This window comes from Copadichromis virginalis, linkage group LG7 (genome assembly GCF_057382275.1).
Source record: "Copadichromis virginalis isolate Kocher_CV1m ecotype Utaka linkage group LG7, C_Virginalis_male_GT1.1, whole genome shotgun sequence".
In the NCBI taxonomy this organism is placed as follows: Eukaryota; Metazoa; Chordata; class Actinopteri; order Cichliformes; family Cichlidae; genus Copadichromis; species Copadichromis virginalis.
In genome coordinates this window covers 45,144,964-45,169,534 of record NC_140624.1, presented here as the reverse complement: position 1 = coordinate 45,169,534, position 24,571 = coordinate 45,144,964, and the positions used below count along the sequence as shown (strand labels likewise).

Here is a 24,571-nt window from a genome sequence, read left to right as displayed (position 1 = left end):
TCCAAATGTCTGGCACGATTTAGTGTTGTTGGGTTAAACTATACTCTTTCTCAGCTGCTTTTTTCCTTAATTTTTTATTGAAAAAGACTATTTGGTTTAAAGTCTTTCAGAATTGACATAGGTTTGTATAACTTTGCAGGATAAATTATCTAAAGTTTAATTTTCTTAAAAAAAAAAAAGTTCTAAAAAGAAAACATAAAATGTGCACACAGCTTGAAATATGTGCAAATTATCTGAAAGTAAATATTTTCAGCTTTAAACTGAACTGACTGTTTTAAATACATTTACAACAAAATAGAAAAGACAATACTAAATACAATCAGTTAAATTTACAAGAATAACAGTTATATTTAGAACGTTTTATTCGATACATTAGTCTTAAAACCCTTTTCTCACGTTAAATATTATTATTATTTCCCAGAGATGATAATAATAATAATAATAATAGTATGATGTACATCTTGTGCCTTTTTAGTTTTATCTTGAGTCAAAGAAATTATTTAACTAGCGATATTTAGAGTTGAATGGCCTCAGCACACACACAAACACACACGCACGCGCGCAGTAAGCCCCGCCCCTGGCTCCAGCTGATGGCCTGTGTGTGCGCGCTGCATGTTTGGGATTGTTGTGATGGGAGGCCGCGGCCATCTTGGATGAGAGTCGCTCGGCACCGAGCAGCGGGACGGGACGTTAACGGCAGAGCGGCTCAGCTAGCTAACGTTAGCCCCTCGGAAGCACGACCCTGGTCGCTGAGCGGTACGACTATGCTTGTGCACACGCTGTTTTCTTCCCTCAGCTGCCGCTCCGACTGCGTGAAAATGGGCACAAATTGCGTTCAGCTTTTCGCGGTGTAGTTTCGGAAAGGGCGGCGCGGTGCAGATCCTCGGAATATATCTTACATTTCTGGATAGAGGAGTTACTATGAATGGAGGATAAATGTTGCCGAAAGCTGACAGCAGCAGTTTCGTCCTCTTCTCTCTTCTCTTCGTCCTCACCTTAACGGACCCACCACGGGCAGGTAAATAGCCTCTCCGAGTTGTTTTTCTTGTGCATGTATTCCCCCCGGGCTCTGCTAGAAAGTGGGAGAAACGGATTAGAGCTGGAGGCAGGGGGCGGCAGGTTCACCGGGGAGGCCTGCTCCACAAGCCGGGGACTCCGGTACTTTTTAACCCGTGTTCCTGCTGCTGCTGGACAGCGGGGAGGACCCCTTTACTGCTGCTGCTGGCACTCTTGTTATGTTTAATCTTTTAAAGTAATGCCCACCAGCTTGAAATCTCTAAACGAAATTATAATTTATTTCACCTGAAAATCAAGTAAGGCTGTGTGTTGTTGTTGTCAAAATAAACAAGGTCGCTTCGAGTCAACCGTCTAGTTTTGACCTTTTGATACAGCTCATAATCATTTATTCGCTTAATTGTGCTTACGCAAGGTGGAAACGATATCTTGGCTCAATCCAAAGCTTTGTAAACAATGTAGGTGTATTTAGGCTTCACTACATTCCAGGGTTGGTCTCCGCTTCCGCCGTGAAGCCTCAATTTGAAATGCATGTCAGAGATTCATGCTCCTGCATCACTAAACCTGTCTCACATCATAGAGCTGCAAGCCCAGGCACATCGCACTACACACCAGTGTGATGGCTAAAACGATAAAGCTGTCTGAAGGAAACTTCTTAGTTGATGAATAGAGATTAAAGGGTAATGCGTCATGTCTCTGTGGCAACATAAGCTCGTAAGCTAATACTCAGGGCTAGTGGTGCCACTATATGAATATAGTGGTCAAAAAAACATCTGTATAGAAAAATTCAGTTTAACTTCATTTATTGGATGTTTTGTCTTATTTTGACAAATTGCTTGTACTAAAAATCTGCAGCACATTAGTGCAGGGAGTAGAGCAGGGCGATATGGCCAAAAATATTTATCACGATATATATTTGAAAATTTGCGATAACGATATAACCGACGATATAATTGATGCGAGACAAAATACAACTCCACAACATTACTAGCGCAAAAAGACAACCTTCCATTTATTTTCACTTAAACAAGAAGCTGGTTTTTATGTACATTAAAGCTTTATAAAAATGTAACAGTGCAAATGCAAATTCCTTGCTGAAAGTTTAACCAAAAGGCATTTCCAGTAGAAATGGGCTGACATATCCTGAGCATAACCATGTATAATATCCACTGAAGTTAAAAAGAGGTGCAGTACGCATTTTTCGGACCATAAGGTGCACGGGATTATAAGGCACATTAAGCGAAACAAAGCAGTCAGATAAATCAAACTTTATTAAACTCATTCTTCTTGCTTCCTCCACTTCTGTACCATTGATTCATTAATGTTGAATTCTCTGGCAGCTGCTCTATTCCCATGTTGTTGCAGTATATTAATGACTAACCTCGTATTGTGGATGGATTATCTCAGTTGTTCTCCTGACTGAAGTTTGGTCCGTTTACAGCATCCTGCCATGCGATTGCATTTGTTTCTAACCATGAAGAACCTTCACGTTAACTTTTATAAGTGGAAAAGTGTTAGTGTTCGTCCTCCAGCTTCACTGTTTATGTTATGCTAACATAGCTGTGTCGCTAGCGATCACGTAGCACATCATTATATACCAGCTAGCCCAACTTCAGTAACCCTACAAACGTCACTGCTGTTTAGTTTCCTGTCTTCATTTATGTTGGAAGTGATAGCAGAGCTGTACGTTTGATTTTTTTCAGAAATCTCTCAGTCAGAACATGCAATATCATGCTTAGGTAACTAGCGAAACTAGCGAGCTAACTTCCGCTAGCTTCCTGCTAACTTCTAACTCCGTTAAATGTAATAACTTTTGTTTTCATGGATGCCTGGAAGTTAAACTTTATAGTTACACCTGGTAAAGCAGCAATGCTGATCGTTTTATTAAAGATGAAATAATTTAGACAGTTTTTAACTCTAAGTGATGCTGCAGTGTTGTTTGACCTGAAGCATATGGAGTTTAGGACCCAGATTACTCCCAGATTTAAGAGCATCTTAGTCCGACAAATATGACAATAACAACGGCCGCTTGCATGTTCTGCAAAAAAATGTGCTTTGTTGTGTATCTGACGGACAAACACCAAACCAGTTCCACATCACGGAAGTTGCACCATTTTTACAAACCAATTCTGGTTCATCTGTTTCACTCAACAATCGGCCATGTGCGTATGAAAACAAAGGCACTGCGCATGCGCGTTTTACTCCCATTCTATCGCGATATTTCATTTTCCTATCGTTGCCTAACATTATACCGGTATTACCGTGAACGGTATAATATGGCCCAGCCCTAGCAGGGAGGTAGGGTAAGGGAGTGTAGCCAGAAAAACACCTTTCTTAGATGATTATATATATTTTAGAGTCCACAAAAGACGGGGATTGTGTGTTGCAAATCAGTTTTCTAAAGCTGAGTTTAGTTGATTTAAGGTTAAATACAATAAAAGGAAAAGGTTTGTTAAATCAGGTAACACAGGCTTTTTGCCTTAACTACATGCGCCCTGATCAATATCAAAAGTCACTGCCAAAAGCTCATTTTGAGCAAAAGGAACCCTGATTTATGTCTATTATTAACATCATGGCAGTATTTGTTTTAAATATCATGGCACCCCTGCACAGGACACACTGTAACATTTGAAAAGGGAAAAAGAAACAATCAAATCCCTAAACAAAGAAATGCATTTTTTTGTTTAAAACTACTCTCCATTTTAACACAATATTGTTTCATATCTGTAAAAACCACCCAAAGTAAGAGCTTATCAACTGATGTTTAGGAACAATCACTTTGACTTGTGTGTATTGTGTTGAAGAGATGCCCACTTAATAAGAACTAGTGCTGTGCTATACTTTTGTGTAATACCATTTTAAACTCGAAGATGGTTTAGTGAGTCAGTGTAACCTTCAATGAGGCTTTTTATAATTGCAGCCTGGCACAAAGGAAACAGCAGTACCTAAAAAGAAATGCCAACAGTTAAACAGCAGCTCTTGTTTGAAAGTACCTGAGCACATCCACTGGTAAAATGCTGCCCCCCGGTGACAGTGAATAATTATAAAATACACCTGGAAGGTCATAGAAATCCAAACAGGTAAAAAAAAAAATATTATTTGTCTCTGCTGTAAGTGTGTTCTACTTTTGTTTCAAATGCAGAGCTTCTAAGGTGCTGTTTAGATGTCCATTTGAGCAGGGAAAGGCCAAATGCGTCTTGTGGTTTGCTTTAATCCCGGTCTTGTGATCCTGATATTCAGTTCAGACTATCAGTTCAGCCTCATGAATAAACACTTTATTGTCTGCCTCGATCCAAAGGAGAAACCTCCCACCTAGAAAACAATTGGCACACCAAACAGGGCGTGCTTTTTATCGGTCGTGTCGAGGTTTGTTCCCTGGGCAAATGTTTATTTATATTAGGAGTTTCCAAATAGTACAGTCATGATTTTCTTAAATGCTCAGGAGTGAATGCATCATCTTGTGTTTTTATAAGTTGGGCTGGCTTTTTTTTGTCACTATTTCAACCATGACTTGGTCATTTGACTTGAGATCAAGACTGCGGGAGTATAACTCCAAATCTGAACGTACATGTAAATAATTGCTTAAGACTTCGTGTTGTGGAGACATTAACTTGGTATTGATGTAACCCGCTAAACCACATCATCCTCATACATTTTTAACACTTATAAAGGGCATACCTGCTTTCTACATTTGTTTCACAGCTGACTCCAGCAAACTCTCAAAGGTTCAGATTATGCATTTTCCAATGAGGCAGGCAACACTGAAAGTGTCACACATTTTAAGGCAAATCTATGTGATCGGGATCATCTCAATTGGCCAGCTGAGTTTCACGTGCAAATAAGGCAAATCAGCAGGTTTCCTGCATTTGCATGATGCATAACAATACACGCTAGAAGCAGTATGTATGGTTAAGATAAAAGCAGAAATGCACATGATAGGCCCAGTGGTTAGCATGTGTCCTGTGGGTTACAGAGACTAGAGGTGAACCGAGCTGTCTGAGAGTGAAAAACTTCAGTGTGCGCTCTAAAAAAAGAGTCAAGAGGTTAAGCACAGCCAACAGCGTATAAAAGTGAACAGAGCTTGGTTGTTTTTGTGTAGTGTGACTGACACAACCATCAGCTTAAACTTGAGCTGCAGTCAGCTAATCTTTGGGTCTTGTCTGTGGGTCTGAGCAGCCGATTTGTGTTGCACTGTCGGCTGTTCAGTAGTCTGTTTTTCACAAAAAAATTGGCGGTGTTTCAACCTGTGCCATTTATCGTTTGAGGATTTTAACAGGTAGACTTGAAGTACAGCCACGCAATAATACAGTGATGCAGTTTATTGAAAGGTCACTGAGGCAAATGTTTGAAACATGACATGTGGGCAAAATAACCCTGTGTACGTGTATTCTGGCAGCTAGCGAAAAGCAGTAAATGAGATAATATGGCGCTTGAGAGAACTCGTGAAATTTGATGTCAACATTGTCCAGACATGAGGCTAAGTTATGGTTTCCATTTGGTTGTTTTATGGGGTAAATAGTGTCTATACGGGTGAATTACTTCCTTCTGCAGGATTGCTGTAAGACAGCCCTCATCCCCTTTCACATTTCTGGCTGTAGAGCAAAACTTTTTCACTTTGACACTTCTCGTCCTGGTTTGCTGGGGACTGCTTTTGTAGAGGAATTTAAAATAATATAGAAGTGACTCAAGGACTGATTTCATAAGGCGTCTTATAGCTAACATGGTGAATTGGTCTATAGAGATAATCCGTATTGCCCCTTTGACACTACTTACTTTGGAAACAGTGTTAACTTTTTCTAATAACATTGTAGCTTCCAGTCACACAGCTTTGTTTACAATTTTAAATATTAAGTGTGTCTCACAGCTGAACTGACAGTGTTAGCACAGGAAAGGCGCTTTACTTTGGTTAATTATCACAGGAAGCTGACCAGCAGTGCTTTCATGCACAAGGTGCAGATAAAAATATGGCTTGTTAATGTGAGATGGTGCAATGAAAAAGAAATAAATGAATGTCCATACCCACACAGTGCTTTTAACAGCAAAGCTCAGTGCTGATATGAATCATCAGCAGCTGGAGATGATGCAGCGTGTGCACAAGGCCGGTTCACTGTGCCGTTACACTTGAGCGGGACCGAGCTGGGGCAGTCTCATAGTCTTTATTGTGCTTTCCTGTCGGTTATATAAGAGATGCAGAGGCTCACTTCGCTCAGGGTAACCAGTGTTTGCTGATTCTTTTGTCAACATGTACAGATCATAAAATCCTGAAAAAAAGCCTCGGCAAGGGATGGGGTTTTTTAGTTGTTGTTTTTTTTTTTTTTTTTTTTTTTGCCCCTGTTGCCTTTAACTAAACTGAGATCTCTGATTTTCTGACCTTGTGTTTTCCCGCAGCAGTAACAAAACAATAACTGCCTAATCATTGTTATTCTGATATATGAACAGGTTGGATATGCACAAGTCCTGATTTCAGCTTGTAATGTCTGATAACCTAAAGCAGGCAGCTGCTGGCATCTTATTCTGATTCCAGTAGCATTTGTGGGTTTTCGAGCAGTACAGATACCAGCTATGCACTGAAAGCATGAATACTGATGTGCACAGACAGTCATCATTCAAATGGAGCACATATGCTTGTATTTTATAGTTCTGAAGGAGCACATGTAACTATATAAAGAGTCAGCCAGTAACAAGCTGGATTTGGCTTTGTTTGCTTCTTAGCCTTAGCAACAAGTCTTATTGCAATATTCATTAGTGGGAAATGTATGGGGAAAATTTTTTAAATTAAAATATTGTTCCCTGTCGGAGGATTTGTTACAATTATCTGGCAGCCTTGTAGGGAAGAGGAAAAAGCTCACATCCTTCTCTGATGAAAGTGTTTATTCAGCTACACACAGCAAGAGGCTTGTTTTCTTTAGCAAGTCTACAAACATGTACATTATAAGGTAATTGGTTAATTCGTTTGTAATATATTTAATACACAAGAAAATGTTTCACAATAAAAGCATGCGCGTTTCAATAAACTGTATTGCTAGTGTCCACTGAAACACTAGGGATTTTGATTTGAAGCAGCTTTTATTGTGGCATATCAGAGGTTTTATCAGAGGTTTTATTGGGCTGTGTTTTATTTATCTTTCTGTAAATAAAAAGCATGGAAAGTCAACCTGTCCTCATGATCAATTTTCAGGGTCGCCACTTCCCAAAATCCTTAGCTACTACCATAGCCGGTGGGTATCCACATAAAAGAAAAATCACACATAAGTCTGGATGTCCTTTTTTGTGTTTCAGTCACTGTTTGCAGTCTGACTATGAGTAAGGAGCTTTTTATTTAAACTCAATAAATAGCTGAATTGTGATTGGACAAAGTGTTGATGTGTTTGAGATTCATTTCAGCCAATGTATTCCTATTTTCCAAGTCTGTGCTAGTCAGTAAGACTCAAAATAGAAACCAGAACTGCTAATAAAAGTCTTGTTTGCTTCCTGCACATGGAAAATACTATATATCAGAAACTAGGGCCTCAAATTAGCATTTATAATGTAGGAAAATACCCAAAACAATTAAAAGCATTGCACCGGACTGGTCCAAATTGCTCCAAAGATGAATTGACATCCAATGTGGACAACGTCTGATGTGCTTTCCTTCCATGTTTCTATGAGACTTAAAAGATGTGAAATTGACAGAGTGCAGACATCTAAATCTACTTAAGACACCTAGGATCACACTCTGGAGAAAAAGGAAGTGCCTTCATCTGAACAGGGACTCAAACCAGTGACCTGCACGTTACTTATCGGTTATTCGGACCTCCAGTCTTGAGCTCACTCGGCTTATCCCCCCAACAGTTTGATCCTCAAACTGACCCTGATCCCTCCCAAAGTGTATAAATCCCCCCTGTGGAAGCATTTAAAGGGGAAATCCCCTCACTTTTGAAATATGATTGCCTGCAGTCATAATGTCATGACTTTAAGAGGGCAAATATGAGGGAATCTGAGCGAAGCTTCATTCAATGCACTGATTGAACTGGGGCATTAGATTTAAAAAAAATCGGACTCTAAAACAAGCCTGCTTCCAACTAAGGGCCATCACCTTCTGCCCCTGTTTGATTACCGTAAACAAAGCTTTTTAACCCATCCGCCAACAATTATTTATCATAAACTTAAGGATGAATTATTATTATTAGCTCCCTCTAATGTGTTTAATTGTTAATGTCTTTAAAGTTATCTGTCATTTTGACACACATTCAAGTTTGATGATGCACTCACTCCCTGGAGACTGAGATGTGTCTGTAATGCACCTCAGTCCACTTAGCATTAACCAAGAGGTGACATTTCTGTGTGAGATGGCTATTAAAACACCCGTGGACTGTGTGATCTTGTTAACCTTAAGGGTTACAGGTTCAGTAGCACTGCTTCGATCTAACATTAGCTTTCCGAAGCTTAAATTAACAACTCTAGCGCTGTTTAACCCTCGGACAAGCATTACACTGAAATATAGATGAACTGGTAGCGTTGTAATGCTTCCAAGAACAAATTGCAATGAATTCATCCCAGCCACAATGTGGGGTTTTTTCTTCATCCTGCTTCTCTATAAAATAGGGATGTACAGTCCAGTACTAGAAAAAGCTTTTTAATGCTTAAATCATGGTGTAAAGCCCAGTGAGAAGTTCCCACAGGGTTGTTAGTGTCTAAGGAATCCTTGTGCAGTAAGGTTGCAGCAATCAGAACTAGGCTTTCTGGAAATCCGGTGGTGTTGTTGGGCTTTAATGCTTGTTGCAAAAGAACGGTAGCTAAATAGTTTGGCTATAAAAGTTGAAGTATGATGGTAATGAAGTCAGACATCTGGGAAATAACTTTTATTTAGAAAATCTGACATCAAAACTAACTCTTACAACTAACTGACAGCTTTTATTTGGGAAATCTGTTTTTTTTTTTTCTTGTAATTGCTTATTTATTTTGCACCACCTGTAGTACAAATAAATAATATTTAACACTGAAGTCCAGTTTAGGTTGTGGTCGCAGCTGTGTTGATTTTCAAAGCTGGAGGTCTGGTTTTAAATTAAATAAGCTTTTTTTTTCTCCCTTTCTCTCTCTTCTAAGAAAAAAATAGTGTTGCTATATTTGTCAGGCAAGTGGGTGATGCAGCTCCTCTGCAGGTTTACATGACTACCTGTGTCCTCACAAACAAGAGGGTGGAGAGAACAGGTGACAGTAAGAAATAAAGAAAAAAATCACGAGCAGCATAAAAAGGATTAAAAAAATATAACTTTTTTTTTTTTTTTTTTTTTTTTAAATCGGACTGGATTAAATGAAATATATTTTTACTTTTTTTTGAAAGACGACACACTGATATACAGGCTAGTCACTCTTTTTTTTCTATTTGTTTCAGGTCCACGGGTAGCTCTGGCAAGATTATTGTCAGGTAAGCACAGTATGTTTTTGGGGTTTTCAAGCAGATTTTCAATATAAGAGTCACCCTGTATTAAACTAAAAGTCCTTTTAAAGCAGTCAAATTTATATTTTAATATAAACCAGGTGGGCTAAAACAGATTTTAGTTAATGGGCTTCATGTAGCACAGTCTGATCTCTAATGGGCAGGACTGTTAAATCTATTGTTGAAAATAATACCCTGTATTAAGGAAAGGAACTTAAATTTCAGTTTTTATTTTCATTCACTCTGTCCTAGGGCTGTTCGATATAATGATATATATCGGATGACGATATAAAAACGTCTATCGTTTCATTTTACGCTATCGTTTGTTTCGTGGTGTCGCAAAATAAACTGTTTACGGCAATATTTTTTCATCGTTTTGATGGTCACTGTAGTGGCTATATTAATTTCTTAAAGTTCTCTCTTTCTCTTATATTTAATATAACCACAGTACGGTCGGACAAGCGCCTGTTTTTATGAGTTGTCGTTAGCAACAACAACGATAAAACCATTGGTGTCCGCTTGTTTATTTTCCACATAAACCTTTCAGAATAAAGATCAAGAGCCTGTTGAGACTTTTCAAAATAAACTGAATCACGTGAAAGAGCAGATTATTTACGGATGAGAAGCAAAAAAGAGCCGCCAGGTGCTAAAAAATAAACCTTAGACTCAAACGTTAGAACAGGCTTTTCCCCGCAGCACGCCGTGTAATAAATATTCACAAATAAAACGGCAGCCATTACCACTTATGTCTAAAAATGTATTGTTTCATGCATCGGTTAAAACATTTGACTCCAGGTAGGGCTGCTCGATTATGGCAAAAATGATAATCACGATTATTTTCACTGAAATTGAGATCTCGATTATTTGACAATATTTATTTAACCCTTACGACCTACTATAGAACCAAGTCCGCCAGAGCTTATATTATTTTTTTATATGTTGTAGTGCCATTTGTGGGAGCATTTCAAGTTGCTATACAACTGTTATAGCCCATATTTTAATAATATGTATGCATTAAGTCCATAGTAACTACATTAATTGCAAAAAAGTGCAATAAACTAGAAAAAAATTGAAAATCGTTTTTGTTTTTTTTTTTACATATATTTCTACTTGGAGAAATTTAAGAGGTTTATCCCTCAAAACTTTTAAATACAAAAAAGTTGCAAAAAATAGTTTACAACAACAGGAAATCTAAAAACAGCAGGTGCATCAAAATAAACTATTTCCAGCAGTGCAATTCGAGTTGCAAGCATCCCAGAAACTATTCAGAAAAGTCAAACATGACTTATAAAAACACCAGTATAGGCTTTTAAAGCCTACAAGTAAAAAACTACATTTTCCGCGAAAATTATGTCACTTCCGGTTTCGGGCAGGAAATGGCGGACATGCGATAGTTTGCGCTGACGTCTATTTCACTGTGGGAAGTGTTACGAACAGCTGATCGGATCGGCAAAGCGTGTTTCTGGAATATTATGTTTTTGTTCCTGCAAGCGCTTTTTATGCAACTTTTGCAAAGCTATATGTGGAAGGAAACCGTGACCGAGGACAAGCTGATGGCATAAGATGTAAGTAAAACTCCTCGCTTACACGGTTCAGGTTCTACAGGGATTTAAAAATGTTACACAAAACGGAGCATGGTGCTCTGACCGGCTTTAAAGGGTTAACAATAACAATGTATTGAATAATGACTTTAAAAAATAATATAAAATAGTGTACAACACCACTGAAGTTTTTTTTTTTTTTACCTCTCTTTTCAACCAACGGCAGTCACTCTCCTCTCCAAATAACTTCTGCTTAGCTTTCCGAGCTTCCCTCGGGTCCTCTTAATCAGCGGTCTCCAACCTTTTTTGCGCCAAGGGCCGGTTTATGCCTGACAATATTTTCACGGACCGGCCTTTAAGGTGTCGCGGATAAATGAGGGAGGGGCTAATAATCGGCTCAGTCATTTTTAATGATCGTTGAAAGCCCAGATCGTAATCGTGATTAAAATTTGATTAATTGAGCAGCCCTAACTCCAGGTACACGATGCCCAGCTGGAAACACTTAACAGAAGTATATGTACTTTCATATGACAGCTTAAGTAAAGGCAAGCGATATCCCGAGTATGTTGAACTTACCCTTTTCTGTAACAATCTAAAAACAAGCAAATAGTGATAAGTTATTGATCTGATGATCAGTAATGTTGACACTGCCCACTGAGCCGTTTAACTGCATCGGGAAAGCTCAGTTTATTTCATAGGCCGCTAAACAGACAGAACATAGAAGTTCAGTATTGTCTGCTGTGTGCCTTAGGCTTCTTCTTGAGTTGCTGTCATCACTGAACTGCTTGCAGGAGTACTCAGCGCTCTAATGTTACTGAATATCATGAAATACTCTTAGCAGCAGATTCTATTAATGTCAGGCTATAAACATAACGCAGTGGCTTGCAGACATGATGAAATGGCTCTGCAGATTATCTTCCTCCTTGCAGTTGATCGACATCTCTGATAAAGTTTAAGAAATCCAAACATACGTGATCGCTAGCGGCTGTGGCTTTTTTCCGCCCCTTAAGCAAGGGGCGGAAAAAGGCCCTTAAGCAAGGGGCTTAAGGGTCACTATTACTTCCTAGGCACAGAAATGACACCACTACGTCAAAGGAAATACCAGACAAATTCTGTTAAAGTGGCAGAGCTACTCTTAGGACAGTAGCTCTGCCCTAAGAGTACCCTAAGAGTAATAATTAGGACAGTCACAATCACAGGAAGCACAGTTGATTGAATTTTTATTCAGTTACAATTTTGTCTTCCACTCATTTATTAACATAATAACGTTGTGTGTTTTCCAATAATGCTCTTGTTTGGCCAAAAAGTGCATCCCTTTCCTTTGCATTTGGCCTGTTGTGGTTTTTTTGTTGTTGTTGTTTTTGTTTTGAGCGTGTAAGCAGTTGTGTTAAATCATCCCAATGTCAATACTCACGAAGTAATGGTGATGATGATTTTTGCCGTGATCAAGCAGCTCTAATTGTACATTTACCCATTCGCCATCTCAGACATCTTATTTTATTAACTGCCTTGAAAGCTCACACGGCGCCATTCAGACTGCTGCACTCTGAGTTTAAATGGTTTTTCTCTTCTTAGGAAAAAGGCCTTGGTTATGTGCAGGTTTAACCACATAAACCCTCTTTTTTTGTGTGTATTTCAGAGCAGCGCTGCAGCCCCGGGCAGTTTGCCTGCCGCAGTGGGAAGATGCAGTGTATCCCGATGTCCTGGCAGTGTGACGGCTGGACAGCGTGTGAGGACAAGAGTGACGAGATGGACTGTCCCCGTGAGTGCAGCTCACTTAAGCCCTTTCACACTCAGTCTGTTACCTAACACCCATAACATGATTGATTTTTGGAAAGTCTAGCAACACCCAGAACCTTTTAGAACCTTTTCACGCTTGGATGATCAGACCATAGATGAGCAGCTCTGAATACAGGTGTGGAGGATGTAGCGCAATCTAATCAAGCCAAACTGAGAGATGTTCAGGTGAATATATGCACAGATTTAGTATACAGGGTAAATGGAAGTTATCTGCAGGTGATCAGCCATCAGTGCCTCAGTTTGTAAACAAAGACGCTGTTAGTCCATGTCATTAATGAGCAGTGACATCTACATACAGAAGAGTTGATTGAGTGAGTGTGTATTAAGGAATATGATGGAGTAAAAGAGCAGGATGAACAGGACATGTGCTTTCTCTTTGAAAGAGCATGGCAGCTCAGATCAATGAGAGGCAGCTGAAGGAAAATCAATATGTTTTTGTTTTCTGGGTAATCTCCTTCCATCTAAACCGGTTATCCAGCTCATGGTTGTATGGAGGCTGGAGTTATCCCACCTATCCCACCTGGCTACACCCTGGACAGGTCGCCAGTGCGCCAGACCTGTGCAGGGAAGCTTTGTGGAGCCCACAGCTTGCACTTACTCTTGTGCTGGTGCATTACATGTTAATTACAGTGTGGTCGTGTCCTGGTGTTTTCCATGCGATGCCAGGCAATGTCAATGCTTTGTTGTGGTCAGTGTTCTTCGGGGGCTTGAGGGGACTTTTTCCATTTCTTTGTACACTCCCTCGTCTTCATTCTAATAGTTTCAACAATCTCCCTTCAGGAATTTGCTGATATTTGTGAATTCTAATATTGATTATTATTCCTTACATTGAGGCGATGATTTTATGCTCTCACTGATAAATTTGAAAAACTGAACCAAAAAGTAGCCAGACATACACAGGAATAATTGACCAATCAGAGTAGTTGTGGGCTGCATTAACCCAATGTGTGGTTACATTTCTAGGGAGGTGCATGTAAGGCTAATGCGTTGAGTTTCGACATAGTTAGGTTTAGGGCTGCTCGATTATGGCAAAAATGATAATCACGATTATTTTCACTGAAATTGAGATCACGATTATTTGACGATATTTATTTAACCCTTTAAGACCTACCATAGAACCAAGTCCACCAGAGCTTATATTTTTTTTTTTTACATGCTGTAGTGCCATTTGTGGGAGCATTTCAAGTTGCTATACATCAATACAACTGTTATAGCCCATATTTTAATAATATGTATGCATTAAGTCCATAGTAATTACATAAATTGCAAAAAAGTGCAATAAACTACAAAAAAAATTGAAAATCGCTTTTGTTTTGTTTACATATATTTCTACTTGGAGAAATTTAAGAGGCTTATCCCTCAAAACTTTAAATACAATAAAGTTGCAAAAAAATAGTTTCCCACCACAGGAAATTTATTTTGAGTGTCTTCATAGTTTTATTTTGGAGATACAGCAATTTTTATATACTGCAGGAAAAACAAAAAACAATCCTATGATGCAAATTTGCAAAGAAAACAGCATGTGCATCATTTTACTGTGGGAAGTGTTACGAACAGCTGATAGGAACGGCAAAGCGTGTTTCTGGAATATTATGTTTTTGTTCCTGCAAGCGCTTTTTATGCAATTTTTGCAAAGCTATATGTGGAACGAAACCGTGACCTAGGACAAGCTGATGGCATCAGATGTAAGTACAACTCCTCCGGTTTCATATGCAAAACAAATTATTGCGCTAGCTTACACGGTTCAGATTCTACAGGGATTTAAAAATAGTTACGCAAAACGGAGCGTGCTGCTCTGACCGGCTTTAAAGGGTTAACAATGACTTTAAAAAAAATAATATAAAATAGTGTGCAACACCACTGAAGTTTTTTTTATTTATTTTTTTAACTCTTTTCAACCAACGGCAGTCACTCTCCAAATAACTTCTGCTTAGCTTTCCGAGCTTCCCTCGGGTCCTCTTAATCAGCGGTCTCCACCCTTTTTTGCGCCACGGACCGGTTTATGCCCGACAATATTTTCACAGACGGCCTTTAAGGTGTCGCGGATAAATGAGGGAGGGGCTAATAATCGGCTCAGTCATTTTTAATGATCGTTGAAAGCCCAGATCGTAATCGTGATTAAAATTCGATTAATTGAGCAGCCCTAGTTAGGTTGTAGATTTCCTGCTAAAGCGTAATCCCACAGGAACACGGCTACAAAGCAAGTCGCACACCATCCATAAACATGCTTTTGCACTACAGGAGACGGTTGGAATACTAACTGGGTCTGAACTGGATGAAGCCAGAATATCTGTTTCTTTCTTTTCTTGTTCAGAAAAATCAGCTGGCCCCATGTCAGTGTTTTTTATTTTTTTCACAGTGCTATTTTTGACACTGAGCATTCACACGTTTGGTGTTCAGTGTGTATGTATGTTACTGAGCAAGTTCGGAAGTGGAAAATTAGGAATTACATGTCACTTGGGTGAATATCGGTAGTATTGAGGGCCAGAAATATGCGGCGCTCAGCCTTAAGTTTTTCTACTTTGAACACATGCCATCTCTCCTTCTCATTCCAGAGAAGTTGGAGAACTGAGTTAAATTGAGCACAGTTGGCAGTAAAATCACCTGCCTTTAGCATTAGTAGATCAGGTTTTATGACTTTTAAATACCTGCGTCCACTCCTTTCAGTGCACCTCTTCAACAGATACTGACAATAGCTTTGTTTTTATCACAGAGGTTCTTCCTACCAAACGTAAAAATAGTAAATCTTGGCCCTTGCGTCCCTGTTTGAACTGCAGCATGGCATAGTTGCATTTAATACAATAACCACCCACATAAACAGTCCTGTCTTACTAATTTGCTTTTGCTCAGCTGCTCAGATGTGGTTTTGTAGTCCTCATAGTCCCTTCACAGTGAGTCCGCTCTATTGACAGCGTCAGATGGCAGGGGGAAGAAGGGTTAAAGGCTGAGTGGCTGCACATGTGTCTCTGTTTTTGTTTACTGCTGGTTCATCTGTCCTACACTGCATAGATGTCACTAAGCCTTTGACCAAAATCCTATTGTCCATCCATCCATTCGCTTCCGCTTATCCTTTTCAGGGTCGCGGGGGGCGCTGGAGCCTATCCCAGCTGTCATAGGGCGAAAGGCGGGGTACACCCTGGACAAGTCGCCAGTCTGTCGCAGGGCTAACACATAGGGACAGACAACCATTCACACTCACATTCACTCGCACATTCACACCTAGTGACAATTTGGATTAATCAATTAACCTATCCCCACAAGCTGCATGTCTTTGGACGGTGGGAGGAAGCCGGAGTACCCGGAGGGAACCCACGCAAACATGGGGAGAACATGCAAACTCCACACAGAAAGACCCCGGCCTGATGGTGGAATTGAACTCAGGACCTTCTTGCTGTGCGGCAACAGTGCTAACCACAAAATCCTATTGTTCTCCGCTTAAATCTAGAAAGACCTTATCCCGAGATCTCTAACAGCATAACAGGAGTTAGTGAAAGGATTGAGTGCAGCATGTGACCTCCATACAGCAGCCGTCCACGCTCCGAGTTAACGCTCCATGCCGGCACTGCTGTTAAACGATTAAGGGTTCACACTGAAGTCTATTCATTCTGCAGTAAAACCCCATTTTTAACAGAACAGCTTAAGAAGTTGAGAAGTAATTTCCTTCTGCTTCTTTTTCTTTCTGTTTATTCAGCAGTAAAACTGGACAAATTCATATATCTGATAGTCTGCATGTTTAGAGGGACAACTACTGACCTTTTGTTTTTTTTAAGTGTGAGCTTACTGAGAAATGCAAGCCTTACTCAAGTCAAGGGCTTATTGTCACGTTAATCAGCGGCTTGCTGGAGAGTCTTTGTTCTTGTTAGGGCACTCATCGTTGTATTTTTACTCAGTTGTATATAGTATTTGTATTTGTATTCTATTTTTATCTTATTGTATATTTATTTTATTTTATTCTACTGTATATAGTATTTTATTTTATTCTATTCTGTACAGTTGTGTACTGTATTTATTCTTATTGTATTCTAATTTTTGCCTCATAACTTTTGCACTGTCCACTTCCTGCTGTGACAAAACAAATTTCCCACGTGTGGGACTAATAAAGGTTATCTTATCTTATCTTATCTTATCTTAACTTTTTTTAATAACACTAAAAGGTGAAGCAATCCTTCAATCTTATAATAACAGCAGAGTGGCCGATGCAAGAAGAAACGTCTCAACTTTACAGTTGAGAAACTTGAAAAGTTGAAAATACCCAGCTGAAGGCCTGTCACTGTATGCAGTGAAAACTGTGGCTACAGATTGTTGTCATTAGAGATGGACCGATCCGATATTATGTATCCGTATTAGTCCAATACTGACCTAAATTACTGGATCGGATGTCGGAGAGAAATAAAAAATGTAATCCAATCCATTAAATATCACGAAAGCACCTCACAAAACTTGCAACATGGCGTAACTCAGCTCATAACCTTAGCACATCAGTCCAATATGTGTCACATGATAGAGCGGCTGTAGCGTGCGAGACCTCTTGGCGGTCTGGTTGAGCATTTGGAGCCTCGCTACCAAACCGGCATTTCATCTCAGAGAAAGTTAACCCAGAGAGAAGTAAAGCAAGTGTGTAAGTTCATCTGTGAATGTTTGTAAAGCATTCCCACGTTAAGCTTAACAACCAATATATGGAGCGACTGCCTCTCATTCTCTCCCTCCCTCTCCTGTTGCTACTTCAATCATGAAACTGATCAATGATCGGCTGATCAGCTTTTCTGTCGCGAGTCCGTCTCTCTTGTTAGTTTTTGGCCCACTTTGCACCAGAAAAAGGAAACCAGCGGCTAAACAACAGCAGCAAGTTTAACCGTGATAAGCTGTTGTTAGAATTTATTTAATATTAATTTCTACACCAGAATCTTTTTCTACGTAGCTGATGGCTGGCAACTGTGCAGGAGCGGATCTAGCAAAGTTATGCAGGGGGCCGATAGGGCATTAACAGGGAAACGGGGGCACATTTAAAATGTCTAGCTGTTCCCTATTTTTTTTCTGCTGGTAGTTGACATCCCTATTAGTTAGGTTGTTTAATATTTCTGCTAAGTACTCTTTAAAACACCAGAATAGGAAGGATGGAGCAGGTTTAAGTTTATTAGATTGATCAGTATTGCTGAACTATGAAATATTTTGGGTGCAGTGTATTTTTTGCATACAAATATAGCAGAATAGCTTTAGTGTTTTGTTTTGTTTTTAGACTTGAATATGAACTTATACAAAATGCAGCAAGATATTTTTTTTATTTTTTTTTTAAAGAAGTTTTATTGATTAAAAATTACACTATCGGATTCATATCGGTATCTTCAGATATCCAAATTTATGATATCTATATCGGACATTAAAAAAGTGGTATCGTGCCATCTCTAGTTGTCATGAATCTCAGTGCAAAATCAAAATAAATGCTGTTATAAATGTAAACAAAGTGTATGCTCCTCAAATTTGGTGGGTTTTTTTCAGTTAAGTTCTTCAGTATTTGCTGTTTTTATAGCCTGCAGTTCCTTCCTTTTTGAAGCATCAGTCAAGAACAAAATCTCATTGAGTCATGTAACAGAGAAATAGTCTTTTTTTATCTGCTACCCATTACTCCCTTCAGGGGTCACCATTGTCTCACACCAGCCTGTCCTCTTTTCTACATCACCACATCCATGAACCTCCTCTGAGGTCGTCCTCTCTTCCTTCCTGCCTGCTCCAAATCCAGCATCCGTTGTCCAATATAGCCACCATCAAAAAAAGCAACACACCTCTGGTTGTTGTGCCAGAGGTGTTTTGCTAACAGGGAAGTTACAGAGGGCCCTCTGGTGGACAGATTATGCAGCATCAACACAGAAAAGCATTTGAAGGCTGTTTCTCTTGTCTTTTTACATTTTAAATGCTCATTTATCAGCTGTTATAAATGCCAATATCAGTAAACACCTATTATCTGCTGATATATCATATGTGCTCTAAGAGATCAAGCATATTCCCCGTTTTTAAATCTGATCTTTTTCTTCTAGTTTATACTAAGAAAAAGTAGTAAAGATGCCACAATTGAGACAGTGTGTTTTCTTTATAGTTTGTAACATACCTACGTACTTTATTTTCTTACTAGCTAGTCAAAGAGTAGCAAGAGATCCATCGCATTAACAACTTTGTCATTAAAAAGTGTATATTATATTGTGTTGCACATAGACGGTACTGGGGTGCTTCCCTCAGTCTAGACTTTAGTCTCTGTGAACTCCTGATAAAACATAGTAGAGGATGCTATCTGCACGGTCAGCAAAGCATTGCTTCTGCTTTCATATTCCTCAGATTAGAATCAGCCTCAGTATATATCTTATTTTCACTGATGTGTGGTGGTTTTGACTTCTAAATATTATCGCGGGCTGTTAACAATTATCCTACACACTGAAAACACCATCTGTTGTTCTCAGTTACATTTGTTATGGCAGAACGTACAAACAAGTCCACTTTTTTAACCTTTTTGTCTTGATTTGTGCTGTTATAAAAGAGGAGAGGTTTCGTTATGGCAGCGGGTACGACCAGGTGGAAGACGTCATCGGTGTGGCTCAGCCGGTGCGCTTCAACAGTAAGTGTCTCACTTTGCTCTCAGCAGGTTTATTTGAATCGAATCTGCATGGCGATCATGTGCTCACTCTTGTCTTCTCTGTCTGCAGAGAAATGTCCCAGCGGGTGGCATCACTACGAGAAAACAGCGAGCTGCTACAAAGTGTACCTGAAGAACGAGAACTACTGGCAGGCCGTGGATACGTGTCAGAAAGTCAACGGCTCGTTGGCCACGTTTGTGACCAACGAGGAGCTGCAGTTCATACTGAAGATCGAGGTGGACTTTGACGATAAAGTGTGCAGAGATCAGTGCAAGTAAGTTTTCTTTATTGCCACAGAAATAAGCTGCCAGGTTTCAGTTCCTGAACAGAGATCTCATTTCAGTCTTTAAACTTCTGCTTTAATTCTGGTTTGTTTTTGTTTTTTTTAATAAGGAAGATATTGCAGAAGTGCGTGTGCTTGTTGTTTTAGATGTTATACTGCTCTGTAGCTGGTTGCAGGCCATCTAGTGGCTGGTAGTAGCTAATGCGTCATCACTAGACATGGTGTAAGTGGTGTTGTTTGTTTCAGATTTTGGGTGGGTTACCAGTATGTGATCACCAATCAGAGCCACTCCTTGGATGGCCGCTGGGAAGTAGCATACAAAGGTATAAAAGATTCAGCTTTGTGAAGTACCTACATGTGCTGTTTGTCTTCTGTAATTTATTTGAATGCTTTAATGTGTGAATTGTTTGTGTTCAGGCTCTATGCAGGTGTTTTTGCCTCCTGAGGGTCTGAAAGACTTGGGGGAGGCCTCCGCCACCCAAGACAATGTCTTCTGTGCACAGCTGCAGCGCTTTCAGTACAAAAGCATGAACGAGCGAGGCCTGCACAGCTGGCACGCTGAGAACTGCTACAAGAAGTTTCCGTTTCTGTGCAAGAGGAGTACGGGTTAATTTTCTGTTTGTTATCAAAAATGTGTCAGTTATTTGCTCCGCTGGGGCCATGTGTTTATTTTGATATTCTCTGTGCCACAGGGCAAACGTGCGTGGATATAAAAGACAATGTCGTAAACGAGGGCTACTACTTCACCCCCAAAGGAGACGACCCGTGTCTCAGCTGCACGTGTCATGACGGCGAGCCTGAGATGTGCGTCGCCGCGCTGTGTGAGCGGCCACAAGGCTGCCAGCACTTCCGCAAGGATCCCAAAGAGTGCTGCAAGTTCACCTGCCTCGATCCAGGTACTACCACCGCATCCAAACACATCCCACTGGTTACAAACCACCACCACCAGTGTGTAATGATTATCAGTGATTAGAAGCCTTCCAGTGCTCGTAGTCCTATAAGATGTTATTCTGCATCACGATTCGTCACCTACACATTTTTACACTGTTTGATATTCAGTATATTACGTTAAATGAGTCAGGAGGATTCAAATTGCCTAATTTATATAAACAATTAGCTCCTGCTCCTCTTCTAAATAGTGCTGCAAGGAAAAGATGTGAAAGTGTTGTTTAATGTGCAAATTGTGTCACATTCACACATAAACGGTGCAGAATTTCCTTCGAAGCTCAGCAAAAGAACGTTTTTAACAAAGTACGTTTGCAAGGACATATCCTGATTTGATTAGATTTTTCCCGTCTTCTCCGTCAGATGGGAATAGTCTGTTTGACTCGATGGCCAGCGGGATGAGGCTGATCGTCAGCTGCATCTCGTCCTTCCTTATCCTCTCTCTGCTGCTCTTCATGGTACACAGACTCCGTCAGAGAAGACGTGAACGCATCGAAACGCTGATTGGAGGAAACTGTGAGTAAAGTGTTGCAGCACTGAGATCCAAAGTTTACACCTGTGGTCACTTTTTAATCTTTGTCTGTATGAGGAACGATTTAAAAAGCTGAGATAAAAATCTTCCTTTCTAAAAATGAAAACTCAATAAGGATGGCAAAAACGGCCACAAACAACAGTAAATAAATAAATAAAATAATTGTTGAAATTAATTCTAAATATTGATATTTATGTTTTAAGCTACTTATTTTTATTAATTCGTTTAATTTCCCCTCTTGTTTTATGCTTTATACAGCTAAAATGTATTTGTTTGTTTTTTTTCTATTTTACATTTATTTCTATTTTTCTGCATCTTCATACAAATGAGAGTAACAACAGTCTTGGCTGTTGCTGCAGTCACATTGGGGAAATAGGTTATTGGAGATGGCAGCACAAAGTTTTTGTGACAACTTACAATCTTGTTGTTTTTGAAGTGGTTGCTTTGGAAACGGAGACCAGATCTGCGACCACTCAGTCAGTTGCCATCTTCAAAGCATCTTAAGTGCGATAAAACAGCAATAAGACAGAGATGATAATGCAATCCATCATTATTATTATTATTATTATTATTATTATTATTATTTTTAGATGGTCTGAATAATCCAAAAAGCTCACTTTAAATGCACCTTAAACTTTAAACTCTGCTTTAATCTCAGTGCACCACTTTAACCTTGGAAGACGAGTCCCAGGCTTTGACTACGGACCAGACGCCTTCGGCACTGGTCTCACTCCCCTGCATCTGTCCGATGATGGGGAGGGAGGCGCTTTTCATTTCCAAGAGCCTCCTCCGCCTTATGCAGCCTACAAATACCCCGACATCCAGCATCCCGACGACCCCCCTCCTCCATACGAAGCCTCCATAAACCCAGACAGCCTCCTCTACGTGGACCTCGGTAGGCGCACATCCTTTTCTCTTGTTCTTTACAAACATCGTCATGTGCGGAGTGATAAATGCTCGTTTCCCACTTCTCTGTCTGCGTCTGTATCTTCAGGGCATGGTGGGGTTTCCATCGTGCCGAGCCAGATGAACGCCATGGGTGACGGGCTCCAGGCCAATATTCCCAACGCGACAGGCCCGGTGCCAGACTCCGCGCCGTCCTGTCAGGAGAGGGAGGACTCCATAGACAGCAGCACCCTCCTGGTGGGGCCCGACACACCGACAGATGGCCACGCCCCCGTCTCCATGCCTGCAGACTGCGCCTCCTCCCTCAGCACCGTGGTATAAGACTGTGGGCAGACACCTGCACGTTACCCACAGTTGGAGGAGGGTCGTAGATGTTTTCCGTACCAGGAGCACAAAATGCTGACTGCAGAGAGGACAGTTACAGTTTGTACAGACTCATCAGAGTGTTTTTGTTTTGTTTTGTTTGTTTTTTTTTAAAGACGATGACATCTGAAGGAGCAAAGAGACAAAAACTCTACATCCAGGCTGAGAAGGCCACACTTCTGCTTTTAGCCCAGACTGAGAAAAGCTTTTCAAACATCTCAAAACGGGCCTGTTGGTCATAAAAAAACAAAGCCCCTAGTGCAAATACACCCTTTGGTCAGATTTGTAACAGCACGAGGAAAAATAACCGCATACGGACAGAAGAGCCAACTTTTGTTTGTGTTTGCGGCATACTTTCAAACGCATACGTATCAATCAGTGTTCAGGCTACGATAACTTTCTCATCCACCCCACAGTCTGTTGCAGCGCGTACAGAAACTGTCCCCTGGTGTTTATTAGTCTGACACACGAAGCCGTCTTCCAAGTTTTTAGAGCAAGTTTGCAGAAAAACATGTTTTGTAGTTGAGAGGTTCAACCTCGCGAGATACGGCTAAATTTCCTGCTGTGGGGTTTTTATCGGGCGAAGCTGACATGTGGCGTCGTAGTGTCAAAGGATGTTGTGCTCTTTTTTTTCTTTTTCTTTTTTTTTGATAATAATTTATGGCTGCAGGTCGTTACCTTGATTGTTTAATTGTGGGATAGATATAGGCTGATTTTCTTTCCCTGTCCATCAACAAAGCGACAAAAGGCTTTATGAGCGTATATGTGAAGATCAAGTTTGAAAAACCCAAAAAAAAAAAAATCATTTATATGAGATAAATGCTCCAATCATTAAGTCGTATAATCATCCAGATGGTCCCAGAGTTGCTTCTGTTTCATTACCAACTCTTTCCAGGATAATTCTGCATTTTCTTTGTGATTTAATTCCTCCCTCGGTTGGATCAGGTGCGTTTCTGTGCTATTCTTCATGCAGTTGCAACTCCGTTACTGAGGTTTGTCTTCAGTTAGTGATGGGATGTCACCAACTGCAGCGGCGGGATTTTTTTTTTTTTTTTAATGTGTCAGTGATGAGGGTCTGTATACTTGGGGAGAATTACGGTGTCAATCATCAGAGGAGTAATCGTCTGCAGATCAGAGCTGCCCCACAACCACCAGCATCCAAGCCGCTCATGATCTGCCTCGAGGAGGGAAAAACGGCTTAAACATGTCAGACTGTGCACATCTGTATAACTTATGTTTGAATGTATTGTATGTAAAAAGAAGTTGGTTTTTTTTGGGGGGGGGGGTTTGCTTGTTTTTATTTTATTTTATTTTTGTTTAAACTACCCTCCCCCCTTTTTTTTTCTTTACTTTGACAATCCACAGTGGATTGTCCAAGAAACAAAATCATGTTCACAGAAATTGTGGGAAAGTGTTCATGTGTGTTTAGGAAATGATGTATTCAGTTTGATTTTTCTTATGTTTTTTTTTTCTTATTTTAAATCAAGTTTCTTTTGCTTTTTTTGCGTTTTCGACCTGTGGTGCATGTTTTTAATCTTTTGGCATGCTGAGAGATTTTTAGTTTTAGTTTTTGTTCTTTTTGATTTGGACAAAAATGTTTTATGCTCAACCATGTGTCCTGTACAGTAGGCTCAAAAGACTCCTGCATATAGTTTAATATCCCCGTATGCATCCAAAACGTGCCCACCACAACCCATCCGGCTGCATTTACACTGTAGTTTCTGTGCTAGAAGGTGGTGTTGATGGTGGCGTGAGAGCTTGTTTTTTGGATTTGGAGGGGGAGCGGGGTTTGAAATGTTTTATGTACAATACAGCAGATGCTACATTTCATTGATGTTTATTTCATAGCCTTTACCATTTAAAAAAGAAATGCTTAATTTGCAGGGGAGCTTGTGTTTTTTCTGAGGTAGATGTACATCTAATCAAATGCCAAATAAATTGCACCATGAAGGACGAGCTTGTGCGTCAGTGGCTCTGAACACATGCTGAACTTTACGTTGAACCTCGCTACATCGTGACATTTAGCTGGTCTGCGAGGCTTTGAGGAGGAAATTCCTTCGTCTGCGGTCACCAAATGTCAATTTAGATTAAGGTGGGATGCAGGGAAATCCCCCCGCCTCCTCGCACCAGTGTCCAATACACGGC

General features: G+C 40.1%; 1 protein-coding gene across 2 annotated transcripts; it reads left to right on the top strand.

Moving 5' to 3' along the window:
• Positions 1-617: 617 nt before the first annotated feature.
• Positions 618-24,382, top strand: dgcr2 (DiGeorge syndrome critical region gene 2). Of its 2 annotated transcripts, none has more exons than XM_085463650.1 (11): positions 618-1,018; positions 9,389-9,421; positions 12,614-12,736; positions 19,301-19,378; positions 19,467-19,671; positions 19,927-20,003; positions 20,098-20,286; positions 20,373-20,576; positions 20,989-21,141; positions 21,816-22,052; positions 22,152-24,382. In XM_085463650.1, exons 1-11 carry the CDS (start codon positions 937-939, stop codon positions 22,382-22,384), a joined length of 1,614 nt encoding a protein of 537 aa, XP_085319776.1. In that variant the 5' UTR covers positions 618-936; the 3' UTR covers positions 22,385-24,382. The 2 variants fall into 2 exon arrangements, with proteins under 2 accessions (XP_085319776.1, XP_085319777.1); XM_085463651.1 differs by having other exon boundaries at positions 619-1,018; positions 20,098-20,280.
• The last annotated feature ends 189 nt before the right edge of the window (positions 24,383-24,571 follow it).

What these genes read in the sequence shown, in the direction of transcription:
- dgcr2 (XM_085463650.1), top strand. Translation starts at nt 937, where the DNA reads ATGTTGCCGAAAGCTGACAGCAGCAGTTTCGTCCTCTTCTCTCTTCTC. An exon ending in TGACGAGATGGACTGTCCCC is followed by an intron (nt 12,737 to 19,300) that starts GTGAGTGCAGCT and finishes CTGTTATAAAAG; the next exon opens with AGGAGAGGTTTCGTTATGGC. An exon ending in GTTCACCTGCCTCGATCCAG is followed by an intron (nt 20,577 to 20,988) that starts GTACTACCACCG and finishes CTTCTCCGTCAG; the next exon opens with ATGGGAATAGTCTGTTTGAC.